This window comes from Athene noctua, chromosome 3 (genome assembly GCF_965140245.1).
Source record: "Athene noctua chromosome 3, bAthNoc1.hap1.1, whole genome shotgun sequence".
In the NCBI taxonomy this organism is placed as follows: Eukaryota; Metazoa; Chordata; class Aves; order Strigiformes; family Strigidae; genus Athene; species Athene noctua.
Genome location: NC_134039.1, coordinates 11,597,125 through 11,617,315, shown reverse-complemented (window position 1 = coordinate 11,617,315; position 20,191 = coordinate 11,597,125). Strand labels below are relative to the sequence as shown.

At 37.0% G+C, this 20,191-nt stretch overlaps 1 protein-coding gene across 3 annotated transcripts in view; it reads right to left on the bottom strand.

Moving 5' to 3' along the window:
- GNPTAB (N-acetylglucosamine-1-phosphate transferase subunits alpha and beta) overlaps positions 1-20,191 on the bottom strand; it is a 44,701-nt gene continuing 24,510 nt past the window's right edge. For all 3 annotated transcript variants that reach the window (XM_074901973.1, XM_074901975.1, XM_074901974.1), the window contains 12 exons: positions 20,014-20,184; positions 18,229-18,352; positions 17,353-17,556; positions 15,186-16,285; positions 13,971-14,170; positions 13,488-13,707; positions 12,326-12,439; positions 9,671-9,756; positions 7,802-7,900; positions 3,958-4,125; positions 2,545-2,635; positions 1-1,379 (listed from right to left, as the gene is read on the bottom strand). In XM_074901973.1, coding sequence (XP_074758074.1) covers positions 1,302-1,379; positions 2,545-2,635; positions 3,958-4,125; positions 7,802-7,900; positions 9,671-9,756; positions 12,326-12,439; positions 13,488-13,707; positions 13,971-14,170; positions 15,186-16,285; positions 17,353-17,556; positions 18,229-18,352; positions 20,014-20,184 — 2,655 coding nt within the window. In that variant the 3' untranslated portion in view covers positions 1-1,301. The remainder of the gene's footprint in view (positions 1,380-2,544; positions 2,636-3,957; positions 4,126-7,801; positions 7,901-9,670; positions 9,757-12,325; positions 12,440-13,487; positions 13,708-13,970; positions 14,171-15,185; positions 16,286-17,352; positions 17,557-18,228; positions 18,353-20,013; positions 20,185-20,191) is intronic.

The window sequence follows — 20,191 nt, the reverse complement described above, 5'->3', positions numbered from 1 at the left end:
TCAAAGTTTGATTCTACTTTGAGAATCCATTCATGCTTCAAATTAATATGAAATTATTACTGTTGGAAGTTTAAGGGAAAAATAAGGACTTAAAACATTCATACACATTAATGCTAATTTATCAAAATGAGTGAGTTTTGTTTTACTTTAAAACAGAAACAACAGACAAAACTTTTAGCACATTTTCATTAATTTCAAAGCAAACCAAGTATTTTACAATACATATGCACATACATTTTGTACATCATCTGATTACAAAAATGGTCTTTTGAATACTGCTATTACAATTAACTGGATATACCACCAAAAATTTCTGCTTGAAAAGATTCAGTAGTATCCTTTCCCACATAAAACCACACTATTCTGATGTCTCAGCAAAATACAGGACCAAACCCCATTAAATTTAAAACCACCAAAGCTTCATATGTCAGTACATATGTTGTTTTCTGAAGTGAAACACTGCTCCCATACATTGCTACATTAAAAGTTTTTGTTACCCATTCATACAGAGAGGCACTTTTGCTTTTATATTTACAATGCTTGTAAAGTACTATACCTGGATCCTTTTCATTTAATTACAACCCTCTCTTTGTAATCAAACCAAGCAATAACACCATCATCGTCTTTGGAATATAATGCACCAGATACAAGTATCTTTCAAATAGCCATTAGTTGTTCTGTTACTGTGTATTTTATTAGCATACATTTTTTCCAAATCCCAATTAAATATTACAAATAGGGGAATGAATTGTCACTGTGCTTTAAATAATGTCAACATCAACAAATGTATACTAAATCTAAATGACAAGTTACATAACTCTCAATTTTCCCGTAGGGCTAAAAAAAAAAAAAAAAGCAGCAACAATAAAAATTTGCAAAATGTTTTGGAATGCGAGATCAAGGACCTCTTAAACTGAACCCAAACAATTTTGCCTTCCAACATTTTATCTAGTTGGCAACATCCACTGCAATAAATGCAGTTACATTTCTTTAGGTAACCCTTTTTATAAAAAAGGATAACTTGGCCATGAACTAACAGTTGTAAAGTAAGATGAGTTGAAAACCGCCTATGTACAGGTTTCCTGCAATTACTTTTTTTTTTTTTTTTTTTTTTTTTTGCATTGTCACAGCTCCAGCAGCTTGTATATTATGAAGAGTACTGTGGAGATTCTAACTGTAGATGCACGATTTTTTTTCTTCATCCCAACGTACTTAAATGTCAAACCATAAAAGACACTTAGAGAGAGATTTTAAATGTTTATCACATCTTGAGGTAGACTGATCTCCAAAATAAAGCTCTTCTACACTTTGATTCGTTCATGACCAACTTCCTTTTGGATCCTTCTCCTTGGAAAAATTTTCCTTTTAAGTGCAATTAGCTGAGGATAGAAAAAATTACAATATTTAGTTCTTTCTCTGCTGGGCTAGAGGTGCACAGCTGGCCAGACTTTCATCCTAGAAACTATAAAATCTGTACTATCCATGGTAATTAAGTCAATACTGTTCTTTTTTTTTTTACTGCACAGGAAGTTATTTACTCATACATCTATTAGGTGTGCACATTTCTACTGGACTTCTCAATAACCAGAATACAAGCAGAAAGTGAAAAATACAGTATGCCTATATTCTGATTATTTTAAAGTTAATTTCTGTGTTTAAAATTAAACACCAGGCTACATTCAGTTTCTAAAAGATCAACATAAAGCTGGCATCTTAAACCAGTATTTATATACCTAGCTGTACTACTGGGTTGAGTACCCCCTTTCAAAGCCAAGTTACTAACGGAGGGTGAGTTTTCTAATACAAAAGGTTGAAAATCAAAGGAAAGATTCATGCAAAAGTTATGGGTGGAAAAAAAATAATAATCAAAAGCTAACCTTTCAAGAATTACACCCTCTTCATCAGACCACAGAAAGTGTTACTTAAGGCCCCAACCTGCAAAGAATTACCCATATGATTTGTTCCATTGACTCCCTCTAAGTTTAGCAGGATTAATCACGTTCAAGAAAGCCATTTTATGCTTGCAGAAGTGGAGCGTTTTTCCTCTGAGTCAGATTAAGAACCGTTTGAATTCAATAGGAGTCTTTGAAATTACTTAGGGATGAGATTTTGTAAGGCCTCTAAATACCTTGACATTCTCTTCAGGATTAGAGTATTGCCATTACTTACATTTTCTTCTTGTTAACTTAATTAGCACTTTTACTAATATGTGTGTTAAAAGACCAAGAATTTCAAAAGCAATTACTGATTTTGAGCATCCAAATTTAGCACACTGAATGATGGACTCAATAGTCACAAGGCACCTGAAAAGGGAATACCACTCTCCTTCCCCCCAATATGACTTTTTTCACGGAATCTCAGCATGATGACTTAAAAACCAAAGCAATCTAATTATTAGTCATGTAACATTTTTACTTCCCTTATGAAGGAAAAATCCTAGCTACTTTTCAAAATCTATTTTAAAAAAAATTCCATCTTATGTTATCCTGAAGATACAGCGACCTATTAAGTGTTATAGATTTTATAAGAAGGTATTAATTTTACCTGTTCAGCAAAAAAAGAGATGACTGTAAATACAATAAGCGTTACTAGAACACAATGGGTCCAGAATTTGAGCTTGTCTCTGTATACCCTCCTGCACAAAGAAGGAAACAGAAAAACAGCTTCATATATTCTAAATACAAACGTATAAACTGTAAAGAGTTTCTATGAAACAGGCAAAAGAAGTTTTTTTTCCCAGTACTTAAAGGGTGGCTGGAAAGAGGACGGAAAGCCCTCTCTTCACAAAGAGCCACATGTGGACAAGGGGCAACAGGTACATGTTGGACTGGGAGAGGTTTCATCTTGAAATAAGAAAATTTTTACAGTGAGAACAATCATTCACTGAAACAACCTCCTCAGGGACGTGGTAGAGTCCCCACCACTGGAGGTTTTCAAGACGCAACTTCCCACAAAATATTGGACCTGATGATCTTGAGGTCTCTTCCAACCCAGGCTGTCCTATAATTCTGTAAAACACTTTGATAAACATGGATTTCCACCAGCACATCACCATGCTTTAACCCACCCTGGTATGAATCTATTTTGGTTACAAACGAGTCAAAATAAAGTGTTTTTTTGAAGCTAACGAAGTCCTGATGGATGTCCTCAAAAAGGGAGCCAACAATACGTCTACTTCTTCAGCACAAATTTCAACAGCTAACTGCTGAAATGGGTTTGCCCCCTACTCCCTCTGCCACTGCTACAGCAGGGCTTGTAGCACTACAATCCACACCTAATTCTTGTCACCTACAATCCTTCTCATTCCTTCCACAGTTCCTTAATATTTTCTCTTTCCTTACTAACAGCTATTTCTCATAATTTGCTGATCAGCCACAAAATTACTATACTAGTCTTGTCTCATTTTTGTCACTGTACCTGCCAACCTTTTGCTTGTGTTCTGAAATCAACTACCCCAATTTCTGAAGTTAGTATTTATGAAATGGCAAGAGGTACACACAAAAATTTCACAAATTAAGACACACAAACATGTATCTTTTCTGATGATTATCCAGATGATTATTGCTGTCTGAAAGATAAAAAAACCTCACTTAGTGAGAAACTTAACAGTTTATATTGCCCCTGTGCAACAGACATTCCAAACAAGGGTGGATTTTTTACATTTAAAGAAAAAGTCAGAAGTCCTGAATTACTTTTTTTTTATTTTTAAAAAAAAAAGCAACAACTTTTTCTTTGAAGTAGGTTAGGGCAAACAACGAAATGTTAATGACTTTATAAGCACCAGAAAAACCCAAATCCTGCAAACCTCAAATTTTAGTCCATTCAAATATTTTCACATTATTTTCACTGTTAACTCCTTCATGACAATACTGAGGGAAAAAAAAGGTTTATAATGATACGTTCTATAATTATATTCCATTGCACTACAATAACTTGAAAAGAACCTGTGTAACATACCATTCCTGGAGTTCATGCACGTGAAGGAAACGATTCCGATATTCTCTCGGCAGTTCAAATCGAGAAGGTATGGGAAACATTGATTCATAAAAATCCCTAAGCACGGCTTTCACTGTCTGAGCATCCTTATGATTGTGATCAATATTGTCATTTAGGCAAACAAATTTTCTAGAAAGCAACAAGGCATTGTTAGAATATTTCTTTAATAATATAGCAAAGGTACTGGCAAACCAAGAACACTGAATCTTTTTAGACAAAATTGATACAGTATCCTTTTAAAACCAAATTAATATATTTATTACTGGTAATCATTTTCCTTATTGTTGCATTATTTTAAATCAATTTGATTTTAATTCTAAGAGCACCAAAGCTGACAGTGAGTTAAAACCTCTGAGGAATCCAATGACAAGCCACATTTCCTTGTTTTATTTATACATTGCTGCCATCTAATGGGCACTAGTATGCATCATCCCAGGGTCCAACACTGGATACAGACAGCAGGTTAGAAGGCCAGCATTATGATTTGGGTAAGGGTTTTTATAGTTTTAAATAAATTATCATGAGTAAAGTGTCTTAAATAACAAAGTGAGTTCCACTGTAGGTAAACATACTAAATTATTAACATTTTACTGTGTATGCTGCAGTCTTCAGAGAAAGTCAACCTAAAAACTACACAAGATTGTACAAGAGAAGGCAAAGAGCTTGGTCCCCAGCTTTGAATTACTGAGAACACTACATAAATTGGGCACAACATGATCGAATCACAAACCCAAAGCTGAACTTGTCTAATCAACCAAAATACAACCAACCACAACCTGTATAGAATTTATGTGCAAATCACTGACGAAATAAGCAAGCTCCCAATAATGCCTCTTTCAGAGTTATTTCTCATATAAGAAACTAAGTTACTGCAAATTATAGAAACTAAAGCAGCAGCTAGTGTACTAGACTGCTATGTACTCTTGGCTACTCTGACCTGGTGCTCGACAACAAAAATTCCCTTTCCCACATATGGGCAAGGTTATGTGCTTTATTTATATTGTGAGATACAAGACCCTTACATTTCCCCAGAGGGAGAAATCATATCTGGTGACATATGCCTTGTAATTGCTAACCTTTGTAAATAAGTAGTTCTGGTCAGCTGTATTCTCTATAGTATGGTGTGCTCTTTCAAAGAGCAAAGTTCAGACTTCCTACATGAAGCTGGAAATAAGCAGCACTCTAGAGCATGTGAATCAGCCTACACAGGGCATTACTACTTTTCCGCAGTCTGTACTGAATCTGACATAATTGGTAACCTTGCTCTAGACAATTACATGCAGAGGATAAACAGTCATTCAAATTCAAATTACTACATTTGAGAAGAACAAAATACACCTCTCCTCTGAAAAGATGAGCAGGTTATGTGTACACTACCAAGTAATACTATGCAAAGCAGCTAGTTATGGCAGTCATATGTCTACAGTATAAGCATTCTGGGAGTTTATTCTGGACTATCCCTGACCTTGTCCCTTGAACTGGCAGCTCATTAGCCCTGGGAATGCAGGAGCTGCACTCCTGGAGTGTATATCCTTGTTTAGCTTCATCTGAAAGAGATGGAGTTTGCAGACCGAGAAGTTGCTACACTTAGCAAACCAAAGCATGGCAAGTGGGAGCGATAAGGATCTTAACCTGTTTCAAATGGAAAGACTGTTTTAATCCATCCAAAAGAAACCAAACCGGACATTACTTTGGGTAGGCCAAAACTAATACAAGGCTCACTTTTCCTTAAGGATGCAAACCAAATATTTAAGATAGGTCAATAAGTGAACAATACCTCTAGTTCATCCCAAGAGAGGCACTGAATACCTGTTTTGAGACTTGTATAATTGTTTATATGCAGGGAAAACATGGCAAAGAGAAGGAAATGGCCAGCCTACACTGCCATTACAGTTCTCCTTTGCTAACAAGCTATGACTACAGTACTGCACTACACTTTGCAAGAATACAGCCCAAGCAATTGACTCAAATTCACTTCATGATCCAGCCAACAATCTGGAACTAGACCACACTATTTTTCCTTGAGAGAAGAAAAAAAACCCAAACAACAAAAGGGTGTGCACATATGGAGTCTTAGGCTAAGTCCATAATAGCATGCCAGTGCATCATATAAAAACTAGGGAAGATTCAAGACACATCAGCTTATCTGCCTCATCTTGACTGCTGAGGTTCCTGAAACAGACTGGGTACCCTTACTCAAACCATCCTCATCTAAGGATGCAATCACTCCACAGAAAAGGCAGCTCCATTTTAAGTTGCCAGAAGGCCTCAATCCATTAGGCATACTCATACCAAAACAGTGTCAGCATCAAGTCTGACATCAGAAACCAACCTTCAAAATAAGAAGCCAGGGATTGCAAGCATGAACTTGAACACTAAAGATGAGAAACTCATGTTATTTGCCCTACCTGGGCCTAACAAGGCTCGAAATCACACCTACATTAAAAAAAATAAAGTCCTAGCCAGCAGATAGAAAGAAACAGAGAAGGGAGAGGAAGGGGGAGGATGAGTTAGGGCACTGCCCATTTTTCTTTCAAACTCTGTCATTGTGGGAACTGGAATGCAGGAGTTCTGTGGCCAGAAGGTACTCTTGTAAAGAGGAGCAATAGATACAAACCACCTTCAGGCGCAACATGTCTCAAGACTAGCGTTCTCCTTTCTGAATGAATGGCCTAGCAAGTAGTACAGTGTAAGAGGCAAGTGAAAACCTGCTATTTATCTACAAATGCAAACAAGGGTGTAGCTTTACAGGCAGCTGAGATTACCCAGTAGCTTGCTGTGACCTGAAAGAGGAGGTTTCACTTTTCCTAACCCAAAGCACCTGGTTCTACTTTCCTCCTTGCTCTGCTTCTTGACACTTGTGAGACCCCTCCTTGAGGCCAAAATCATTAAATTGGCAGAGAACTCTCTAGCTTTCTGAAGACAGAAGCAAGATACAAGTGCACAACCAAAAGCAAGGAAGGAGAGGAGATAGGTGGAGGTCCTGTCTCACTTCTAGGGCAGCTAGCTATTAAATTACCTCGCCATGTCTCGTCAAGCCCCAATCTTATGCAGTGGACTCAGGACTACAGTTGAATGCTTCTGCAAAGCAGATTCAGACTCGAGTCTCAAACACAGCATCCTTTACTTTGCAAGGTGGTTGCAGTGAAATGTATTGCAGAACATTTATTTTCCCCATTTATTTCACAGTCATTCCAGGAGCCTAATTCAACACTGCCGAGCCTACTCTCAGATTTAGGTATTAAAACCTTTCATCACTGCAGAGTGGAAAAACAGAGGACTACTTTCCAGCTTTGGATTGCTTCTCACCAAGTATTAAAAAAAAAAAAACAAACCACACCAAACCAAACCTCTTGCCATGCTGTAACATAATGAAAGCATAATGTATATGCAAAACTGATTTTGCAACAAAATAATCCACATATTATTTTAAAATTGCTATATAAAGCAGATCGAAATGTTCTTCCTTTAAAATAAAACTGCCTGCAATATAAAGTGCATGCCCTCTAGAATAGCAAAAATGAAAGCCTCAAAAATAGCTGAAGTTTATCTGTAAGTTTTCAAAGGCTTTAAATATATAAAAATGTAACAAATTAATGAAATAGCCCCTAGCATGACAGAGAACGCAGTCACTTAGCTTCAGTTAAATAGAAAAAAGTAGAAGTACTTTTGGTTAATATTGGTCTTACCCTGTAATACATGGTGTAGAAATACACTGCAATGTTACTTTTTCAGACAGTTTAAACAGTTGAAGCAGAAAACTAAAGTCACCTCAAAACTTCATACAAATCAAAAGGCAGGATACCTGGGATTTTTTCGTATGTCATCCAGCTGACCAACTACATGAGAAACATTTGTGCGAATCATTTTGAAGGCAATTTCCTCTTCTCCCATGATTTCAAACCTGATTGTTAAAATTGTATTTATACATTAATAAAACAACCTAAAGTCAGGTTCAATAAATATTTATTTTTATTTAATGACTTCTAATCTGACTGGTCAACCTCCATTAGAATTTGCCATTTGCTTTCTATCCATATATTTACATTTTTCAGCTAATGCCCTTGCACAGAACCACTTTCCTATATGTTTATTAGTAGCCACCCATAAATCAAAGAATTGTAATACAAAACTATATAAGCTACAAGTTTTGGCATAAAAGTAACAATTGATCTGAGAGTGGACATAACACTTACTATGCTATTTACTTCTTTAGTTTTTGGGTTTTTTAAACAATTCTAATTTATAATTGTATATAATTGTTCAATTGTAATTTATAATTGAACTTTAGACATGCGAATACATGTTCTCATTTTCCAGTCACCAACCCCAGAAAAATCCTGAAACAAAGCTACAGAAGAGTACATAAAACTACAACCTTAAATACAAATAAAACCTTCATCACCCACCTAATCAATAACTTGCTAACAAGTATATGAAATGCAGAAATATCATATCATCTCTGAAGGACATCTTGAGATTGAAAGAGCATTTGACCCAAGTTTAACAGTCTTATTAGAGGTACCACTTATTTTTCACCTTTCTTATCCTGATAAAATACCCTGCCTGCTCCTTGAAGTCTCACCTGAGAACCTACTCTATTTATAAAGCTCACAAAATTAATATTATTTAGTATTAATGTTCAACAGAACAAAAGACCAGCACATATCTTAATGATATAAATATATTACTATAAATCAGTTTAAGTACAGCAAATCCTTGCCCCTAGGCCCAACATTTTTCAATCTCATTTGTTGTGTCAGCTTTTCAGTTTTAGCATAAACTCTGCTGGGAAGGGAATTATTTATAAAGCTCACAGCACAACTTGAGGTGCTATGAATTAATGTGTAATAATGTCCAAAAGCTGCCCTAAGCAGCATCTGTAACCTTCTACAGCTTTATTTGACTTTGTAGCCACTCCCGGGACAACTGCCTGCTTCAGAGACTCCCTACCACCCTCCCCTGCCCAACACTGCTGGTGAGGCAAGAGACAGGGGATGAGTCTATAAGCTCCATGCCAGCAAACAGCCTCACTAGTGTGCAACTGGTTTGCAGGTTTCAGAGAAGAAAGACCTGAAAGAACACGATCTCAGGCAGATCTATGAAAATACAATTATTCAAACAAACCCACAGTCATGATTATGGTTTGTCCTGCCCTTACCTAAAGGGGATAGAAACCCTTTCTTGTCCCCCTCCCTCCCTAGCAGAAAACTACAAGGTAGTTTGGACTAAAATGCTCTTTCTGTTCTTTTTATAAGGTTCAGTAGAAAAGAGTGAAGCAGATTTACAACTTCCAGGTGCAGGACAGGCTCTTTTCTCCTTTTTATGCTACTTTAACTGCCCTTGCTCACTACATATACTCGGTTTATACAACCATCTAAAGGTACTCTGTCTCACTGTTGCACAACACAAGTTAGGATCTGGCCCAAGATTACACAGGTAGCATGGAAAGATTTAGGCTACTAAATAAGAAACTATTAAAAAACCAACCAAAACGCACATCATTCTGCACAATTAAAGTAAGTAGATATCAGTATGTTTCTTCACTGTTAAAGTAAATTGAGCCAGAAGTTGTTAACATACACATACAATCTTTGGACATATACTTACTTATACCTCTTCTTACTGCTTAAAAAAACCTAGCATGCCTTTTCACGGGACTGGAAGAACATACCTGTATTTGTTTTTGTCTTTGTATGCCTTACGAATTCTGTCAGTCACAGGTTTGCAATTAGTCACTAGGTTTTTTGTTACTGGAGGCTGGAAGAAAACATTGTTTAGATCGCAGGTTACTGAAAATTACAGTCTATCATAAAGATGTACTTTGTCAAAAACTTATATTACATCTAGAAAGACCTGTGTACCCTTACTCTCCTGGAATGAAAAGCAACAGTTTTTTGATCAGCTGTTGAAGGGAAAAACAAACGAAAATATACTGGTGCGTAACATCATAATTTCCTATCCGTACAAATATTATATGAAAAACAGTGATTATTTTTGGCAAAAACCTTGGAACTTCTAGATTTCATCCTCAATAAAATATTCAGAAATTGTAGCTCATTTGACAACTGTCTGACATTCCTCTGGTAGAGGCCACCAGTAACATTGGCCAGGCAAACCCTGTAAGAACAGCTGATACATGAGGCCTTATTTCTTCACAAGCGATGTTGAAACAATTCTGGGAAATAAAATCCCTATTCTCAAGGGATATTTCTATGATAGTAAACTCATTCAAAGAAATTTAGCTGCTGCAGACAACAGAAGTAAAAATAAATTAAGCCTCTGTGCTAAACACAAATGCTATTTTGTCGCTATTTGAACCGACTGATAAGATTAGTACGTTAGGCATTACTGCTTAGATTAGTAATACTTTACTAACTCTCCAAAAAGATTAAAGTAATTTGACATTATTCCCAACCACTGAGGCTTACTTTTAACTCCATCTTAAAACATATTCATGGCAGCCATCCTTTACTACTACTCTTCAGAGTTTTTACTTTAAAGAATTTTGCAGACTCAATTCAGTCATAACAAGGCAAAATGAGGTAAGGCTACACTGAATATAATGTACTCAGACTGTGCAGGATTTTCAAATCCCCACTTTCCTTTATTCAAATCAGGCTGACAGAACGGCTTTATATAAAACTTTGTTAGAATTCAGACTTAAAGGAAAGTAGTTTTAAAACCTTGTAACAACCTGATAAGAATGCAAGGCAGGATAGATGTCCAGAGGGAAGAAAAACGAAGAAAAAAAATAGTCAGTGTCTGCATACATTTATCTACATATACATTGTAGATCTCTGTACTATGATTTGCATGTGTTGGGGATCAGTTATGCTCTTCTACCACCCAAAAGTTCATGATTTGTACTCATTAAAATTATTTTTGCTTTGATACAGTATTGGTTTGAAGCTATAAAACACCAGGTCTTCAAAGTACACGCACACTTTTTTTTTTTCAAATGCATAGGTTGATGCAGGAATTACAAAAGAAATTTAGGTATTAGTATCAGATCTAAAGATTCTAGATTCCAGCAGGTTTTAATGAGAATTTAACCACTAAAACAGAAATTAATGACTTAAATCCTTAAGGAGCAACTAGTCCCAAGACCTCAGTTTTCACAGAATAGTTTACATTGGAAGGGACCTCTGGAGGTCATCTGGTCCAACCCCCCTGCTCATACAGGGCCACCTGGTGCCAGTTGCTCAGGACTGTGTTCAGATGGCTTTTGAGTATCTCCAAGATGGAGACTGCCCACAAATGGGCAACCTGCACCAGAGCTTGATCACCCTCACAGAAAAAAAGTGTTTCTTGATGTTCAGAAGGAACCTCCTGTGTTTCAGTTTGTGCCCATTGCCTCTGCTCCTGTCACGAGGCACCACTGAGAAGAGCCTGGCTCCATGTTCTTGGCGCCCACCCTTCAGGTATTTACACACATTGATGGGATCCCACTTGAGAATACTCCTCTTTAGGCTGAACAGTCTCAGCTCTCTCAGCCTTTCCTTGGAAGAGAAATTCTCCTGTCCCTTCATCATCTTCATGGCCCTCTGCTGGGCTCTGTCCAGTATGTCCATGTCTCTCTGGTACTGAGGAGCCCAGAACTGGACCCAGCACTCCAGGTGTGGCCACACCAGTGCTGGGTAGAGTGGAAAGATCACCTCCCTCGACCTGCTGGAAACACTTTGGTCTATTGCAGCCCAGGAGACCATTACCCTGCTTTGTGGCAAGGGCACATTCTGGCTCACGTTGAACATGGTGCCCACCAGGACCCCCAGGTCCTTTTCTGCTAAGATGCTTCCCAGCTGGATGACTCCCAGTATATAGCAGTGTACGGGATTGTTCCTCCACAGGTGCAGGACTTTGCACTTCTCCTTGCTGAACTTCATGAGGTTCCTGTCAGCCCATCTTTAGATGTTAAAAGGAGTTAGTCTGAAGCCCTCATATCAGGAAGAATTATTCTAAAGATGTTCATCTGATGGTTTGGTGGTTTTCTGGATTGTTTACATGGTTTATAATTCAGATAAAGACTTATCACAGTTCTAGTCAGAGAGGTACTGGGATTACTGTTTTTTTATTTCACAACAGTGGACTTTCCTAACAAGGATTACTTTTAAAATCCCTTGTGTAACAACATTCTAAAGCTCAGCTTTTCTGTTTTTGAAGGAAACTAATGGCTTTGTAAGTTAGGAAGTAGCTTGTTAAATTTTCATTTTATAACACTTCATGTACACACAAGTAGAAATTTTTGTAAATACTTTCCTTCTAGAAATCAAGCCAGATTTTCAAGCACAGTAAATACATGTTCAGGAAAGAAACCAATGTTTCTTACCAGATTGGGATCATAATATGCTTCCTGAGTTGGTGGAATGACATGGATCTGAGTGATGTTGGCAGGGAGAGCTTTGGAGCAATTTATTAGCATTTGTTCTAGACCTGTCAAATCCTAACAGGGAAAGAAGAAAAAAAAAAAAGTTAACCCTGTTTTCTCACTGACTTAGTTCTAAAAATCCAGGGGCCATAGACATATTTAATGTTATCTACGTAACAAATTTTTGCGCTACTGTCAGACACAGAAGACAATATTCAGCAGACACCAATAACTGCTGAAGTCAGTGGGACTCCCCATATGCCTAAAGTAAAGCAAATGTTCAGTGCATAGCTGGATTGAGACCAAATAAAGCATGATAATGTTATTTTAATTTAAAATGAAAAACACACCTTTACTGATGATGTCAGGATAGTACAGGATACCCAAATCAGCAGTAGCATATTAAATCCCAAATCAAGCAAACAAACAAAAGAAAACTGAAAGGACATGAAAAACATTTTCTGAGTAAGGTACAGCCTAGGAACACACTAAAGCAGGGCTGTATTCCAGCTGTAATAGTGATTTTGCATGGTGTTCCAAGAACAAATTATTTCATTGGTTTGTGCCAATTCCTCTCTGTAAAGCAGAAATTGTACACTTCGTTCTCTACTAACTGTCTCTAAGAGTGTAAGTCCTACAAAGACCATGTCCCTTTTTACCAGGTTCCTACAAAACCAGAATTGAGTCTGTATATGGTCTTAGTATTTAGGAGTATGACCTGTTTGCTACCTATTTTCTCAATTCTTTCTTTACGGTGCAAGTTCCTCAGGGCAAGAACTGTCTTTTACTGTGTGCAAGAACAAGAGTAAGCACAGCAGGATCCCACTCTTCACTGTGGCCTTTACCAGTGAACATCTTTTCTGACAAACTCACACCAACTGCCTTCCTGAACTCGGATACCAGTGATCCATGTTTCTGAGGCTGCCTGAACTCAATTTAATTGTTGACTCATAGCACAATGATAAAGTAGAACACAATGTTATGTTCTCCAGGTAAACTGTAAGAATTGCCAAATGTTACTTATCCTTGCTTATAGCATCTGTAAAGATTTGACTCATTTTACTTTAACAGTTTCGGACTTTAAAACAAGTTACTCTAGAAGTTATTGGTAAAGAAAGAGTACCTGCAAACTTAATGGTAGTTCATGGATTCTCGTGGCCAACGTGCGAATCTCTCGGTCAGATAAAATGCCTGACTGGTCCGTATCAACCTCATCAAAGATCTGAGATATGTTCAGTGGCTGGACTGCACTCATAAGATAGTAGAAATATGAAAAAGCAAACTGCATGTCTTCGGAGTGCCGCACTTTGTGAAATGACGTCTTGTCAAACTCCTCAGGAAACCTACAGAGGAATGTAAGCTAATTTAGTACTGAAGTTTCTTAAAGTAAAACATTCCTCACCTAAAAACAAATTCTCATATAGAATTTTAATAGGTCCTCAAGAGTCTCTATTTTAGCACGACTATCATGTAATAAATTCTTCATTTCCTTTTTCAAAATATAATTTTAATGAGTAGCCATCAACACACTGGAAATAGCTATAGCAAAGCACCAACAAAAGGCAGAATTATCTACAGTTTTGCTTTATTCAAAAGACATACTCACATGTCCTGTAGCTCTTGCATAACAGTGCGGTCAATCATGTGAGGCATATGAGCAGGGACTTTCCGAGATGTAAATCCAAATTTGCTGTTTAAAAGCTTATTTACATATCGAAGGGAATCAGCAAATGTATCTTTCAGCTGCCTTCCAAAATGTTTACCATCAGTAAAGTATGACATTTGTTTGAGTAATGACTCTTCTTCCTAAACAGCAGGAGGCATAAATCAAGGTTACATTACTGAAAAAGACTGAAAACATTAAAAACATAGGAAAAATTACTTTTCAGCCAGGTGCCAACTCTTTCCAGTTTCTGAAAATGGGAAGAGAACTTTTGAGCATTTTTCTTCATATTTCTTAGTTCTCTCTTTAGAAAGCAAAGATAAAAGGTAAACTTTTCCTTAGAATCTTCATGCTTTAAGGAAAAGGAATCTATAAAAAAACTTTAATATTTGTGCTCTGACACCTCACACACACACACACACTGAAGTCCCTGTCTGCTATCAGATTTATTTGTAATATTACCTTTTCTTTAATGATTATTCATCCATATGTGATGAACTGAAATCCTATGAATAGAAAAATTCTCATACAAAATCCAATCTCAGATCAACAGAAAGAGGTAGTCTTTTAAAAACATAGTCCCTTTTCTATTTGGAGTAGTGAAAAGCAGTTGCTACCAACTGAAGCAGTCTCTATGTTCTCTTCTAGAGGTTTTCAAAACTGCCAGGTTTTGGCTGGAAGCAGAGGAAGCTTCCCACACGTTTTCTTGACACAGTCTGGATATCCAGTTTTGTTGGCAGACTTTCAATTTAACTTTTAGAACCCAAGTATTTATCATGCTATATATTTTTTACATATTTTTTAAAAAATAAACTAGATCCATATTTGCATAAATGCAATCAAAACAAAGTTCAAGCTTTCTGTTGTAGTGCTATATATGTATGAACAATAGCATTGTGCCAATATATAATGAATAAAAACTGAATCTGACAGAAAAAGGCATCAGTAGAAAGAGAACAGAATGGCTATTCAGCTTTTATCACCTAAGAGAGCCCCAGATCATAAATTTTATGTGAAAAGTCAAAAGGAGCTTTCAAAAAATTTCAGTATTTTCCTCAAAGGCAAGACACATTCCAAATTTACAGATCATATTAACAGTATTCCACAAATGCAGAAAGATGTAACTATTTCAATAAGTGATGACGTTAAGATACTCACATCAAGAAGGTCCTGGAAATACTTCTTTTTCTCCCATGGCAAAAAGCCTTGGTAGCTTCCAGAGTAAGATTGTAATTTTCTTCCCACTAGTCCCTCCCTTACATTTGTATCCACCTGCACACGCCCTTTTCCTCCTTCCATTCCTTGTGCATCTTCTCCAGTATCTAAATTCCCAGTATTTTTTGATTTCTGGGTTTCTCTCAATATGAGTGCATTCAATACTTTTTCTTGAGTTTCATTTTTACTTCCCATCCCCTGGGAGGGAAGTGTGGATTTAGGCTTTACTTTATGAATAGGTTTATTTGTGTTCATTGTCACAACAGTCCTCTTTGTTCCTATAAGCCTTGAGAGAACTTCATTTGCCTTTATTTTTATTTTGCTATCATTTACATCATAAGGCTTCTGCCAGCTGCTATGGTTATTCTGATCTTCTGAATAATTATGCATGCCCTTCATTTCCAGGCCTATAATACTCTTTACTGTGGTTAAGAACTGGAAAGATCTCAGGAGAGCAGCCTTGGATAAGTTAAATCCTTTCTGAGTGATATCACCATTCAGTAGTTTTAAGTCCAGGTTCTGCAGTGCTAGCTGAACATCTTCAGGAAGGAGAGACACGTTTACTGATGGTATTATCACCTCTTCATGCAAACTGTCTTTTGTGCCATTTCGACGTCTCCTGACTCTTGGAAAGCGTTTTTCTTCAGGAATATCCTCAAATATCATTTCAGCTTCTGGTATTGAAGTTATAGTTTTAAAATCATAGCTGGATTTTTGCATGGAAGTTGTGTTCAGTTTTGGTTCCTCTCTAGTATCAGCTTCAACAGCTACCTGCATTTTAAACTCTTCATCATTTTTATTTAGAAATGTAAGGTTAAAATAGATCACAGTTGCATTCATGCCACTATGCATTATGAGGTGGATAGTCTTCCATTTGTTAGCAACTGAAGCATGTCGGATAATTGGATTATCACTATATGAACCCTCAATTCCTTTCTTAGCTATTTCGCTGAAGCTGAAGTAGGGCAGATATTCACCTTTGGGAATAATATAGTAGGTCTGATTAAGCTGAAGTGTCACTTTGTACATCTCTTCAAAATGATCTGGAACAAAACCCAAGAAACAAAACAAACTGCTGTCAATTTGCAGTGTGACACTTACCTTCCAGTCTTTTTTAATTGTAATATGCCCAGCTAGATTCACTATATTAGCAGGGAGACAGCTTTGTAAAAGAACACTTAGTGTAGCTTCCAGTTCTTGTCACCTATCTTAAATAATGAATGACTACAACATACTCAGATATATAAAGCCACGAGATTTTATATTCAGCAGTAATTCTAAAAGCCAGCATAATTTATCACTCTTTCAGTCTCTACCTGAAGAGCTTAAGTGGCTTATCACTGCACATCACATAAAATTATATATCAGTCATAAATAACATACCCATACTACATTTTTGCCACATTTTAGTAGACATTACAATGGTTGGATGTCACAGCAACGCTGCACCTTGATTTGAAACTTCCAAAATCATAGGCTGAATCGAACTTCCTCCTACAGCAGAAGACATTTGCCTGAGTTGAGATGCAGGGGAGCCTCTTCTGTTCCAAACAGGCCAAATTCTTCCATTTTTGTTCCCCTGCTTATACCAGACAGCACTCTCAATCACTTCATTTACTCCTGCTAGTCTTTCACATCAAAATAAACTCTCAGACAACTTCACAGGTGACTGAAAGTAACCTTTGGCAAGACCCCAGAGCCAGTCTTGAACTCAGCATCAGAGAGGTTCTTTAAATTTCTTAACCACTACAAGCATCAAGTCAGCTGTCCTTATTAAAGACTGTTTGCATAGCTGAAATATAATTTCTCCATTTAAAACACAGGCCTCTTGAAGCACGGAGTTTGATGCTTGCTGCTCCGTAAAGTATCAAGCACCCCACCCATGTTTGGTCAATAACAGTTTTATTAAATAAAGCAGCATATAACATTGATTTGGGTTTTGATTAGTGAATACAAGAAGCATCTGACTTTTTTTCTTCAGTTGCTAGCAGCTCTTTTCCACGACTGTACTGGGCATTTTAGCCCAATCCAAGAGTAACGGTGAATGAAAAAGATCACGCAATTCAAGAGAATTCCTACAGAAAGTTTATCGGCGATGTATTTTACGTACCCTGGCCACAGTCACCAGCATCAAATCCACAGGAGAGGACATTGCAGGCCTGATCACAGAATTTGTCTGCTAGCCAGGAATTAGCACAGCCCTGGTTACAGTATGAAACACCACTTATTCCTGCACCAAACTGCCATGGTGGTCCATTCCCAATACCTCCAACTGCACCTCCACCAGCAACATAGCGACTACCCCCACTGTTACCTACAGGGAGACAAAACAAAAAAACCCTCAGTCATTTGAAATCTTAATTTCTGAGGAAAGCCACATTTTAAGCCACAGTTAAAGCTAGACTGAAGAGTTGACAATCTGATTTATCACCAGTGAAACTAAAATGGGACAAATGTTAACCAGAACTCTGTGAGTTATTGTAAAATCTATAGTGGGCACAATCTCACTGTGGAAGCTGAGGAACCAACTTAAAATTGCAACAAAAACTCCAACATATTTTGTCTTAACTTCATAAAGGTAGGCAGAAGACTGATATACTAGTTCTTGTGCTTACAGTCTTGACTTTACAGTCCCACAGAGTGGTATCACTTCCTCACTCCAGAAGCAGCACTTCATTTTCCTGCCCTGCAGTCCTGAAAATTTGAGGTACAAACTAATGGTGCAGCTTCAGTCCTGTTACTATTTGAATTTCAAAACCCTTCATTTCAGCTAGTCAAATTTGGTAACCAAAGATCTTCCTATGCCCTACTATTTGCTGTCATTTTCCATAGAAATTTGTAGTTGGCAAGTTTTTCATCTGTAAGCTAACTTTTAAGTTATTATCAAAGGAGGCAAATTTTGTAGTTACAGAATGACAAATTGCAGAATTATTCTTATAAGAAAAAACACAGTTCACTTTTTCTAACTTTAACATTGCTGTCTTACCAATGCAATCACCTCCATCCCAATCACATGCTGAGTTATTACAGGCTTTATCACAGTAACCATCTTTAATCCATGAGCCAGGACATCCCTCAGCACAGTTTGGCACAGGCCAAGTCAAGTAAACCTGGAACAACATTACAGTCTGAGATAAGGACTGGCAAATAGAAGTCAATTAAGCTTGTTTCTTGGAATCAGAGATTTAAAATAATGCCTCCCTGGGTATAGATCCTTAAGTATTCACAAAGCTTTACAAAGAGCATTTAAACGTTATCACCTGTGAAGTAAATGTTATCCCTTCCAAACAGAAGAAAAAACTAAAGAATTGCCAAGGCCATACAGCAAGGCAGCAATGGCCAGAAATAGAAAGCTGGACTTCCCAAATCTACTTCTGCAAACCATATTCCAATCAAAATTAATATTTTATCAGATAAGAAAGGGGAACAAACTCTGAAATAGCTCTGTAGTTCACTTGCTCTCCTGATTCAAAATGTTTCTTCATTACTAACCAGTCATGAGATAAGCAGCACGTGTTGAACATAATCTCTGAAGCATCTGATCCCCTATGGCTTAAATAATTCTGAGAATTGCCAAGATTAAAAAAAGTGTGTGGGTGTGTGTATTTTCAACTGGGGAGGCATTAAAAACCACAAACATTTTCCTCTAGGCCTTAGTGCTTCAAGACTTTAGCAGCACATTTCCTACTGAAACACTTGCTGATAGGTTATCACAAGCAACATTATGCCTAAGCTAATTTTATCATCATAACTGGGAAGAATAACTGAAGAACAACACATATACAGTAACTATGTGATTTTGCAATTATATGCCCACGTCCTTAAAACAACTAAAAGCCTCCTAACATCCTCAAGTACTGAAACAGTAATTTTAGGGTTAGCTTCAACTAATTTTTCACAACCCTTCTGTGTGTGTGCACAAGTGTGCACACCTGCCTGCATGAACTGTTTAACTCAATGGTCTCTAGTATCTTGTGTACTTAATTGCTTTAAATATAAATACAAATCTTAATTTTTTCCTCCATGTCACTCTTGGATAAAAACTGCTGGCAACCAGAATCTTGATGTATGACTATTGCTAATGTTTCCTCAGCTTGCTTTCCTTGCTTAACCCCAGTTGTTGATAACAGGTCTGATGAAAGACTAAATTACTTGATGTTCATGAACATGCAACAATTTATCTTTTATTAAATAATTATATATATGATTATATATATGGACCGGGCGAGGATATGATGGATGCCTGGAACAGGAGGTAATTAATGGTAGATTTAAATATTAGACCAGTTTGAATGTCATATAACCTCAGTGTTCTCATGAAAGAATTGATTCTGGTTTGAGTATCTCCCACAAAAGAATTTAAAAGGAAGGGAAGACTGACAGATGTCAAACACCACATCAGTCTTACCAACGCTCCAACAGAAAGTGGGAGAATTACAAAACGACACTGAAACTAAAGCATGAAGCTTGACGGAGGAACCATTATACAGCCAGAAACCTGCGAGTGAATATGAAAAAAAAGTAGTTCTGCAACTCAAACATCAAGACAGCACAGATACAAAAATAACAGAGCCCTCCCCACCTTGCATCTTTGCTAAGAACTGTCTACTTAAGAATAGTGAACATTTAGAGGTAAAAGGGAGAGCAGGAAGTGAAGGGAAATCTTGTATTTTCTCTGCCTTTCAAAGTAGTATTTCTTTGATTTTATTATATTAGCATTGAAAAGTTTTACATCTACTTCTGGTAAAAAAATCCTTTCATAATGGCTTACCTTCTGACCTTTAGAATGACTGTAAAAATCATCAGGCCAAACATCCTTCCCAAACATAACATCATCATTGAGATAGATAAACTTCTGGGAGAGGCCACTGATACGATGAATGTGACTTTCAATAGCTGGTGAACTGAAGGTAGGCAAGTGACTCACATTCTGAAATATTTCCTAAAAC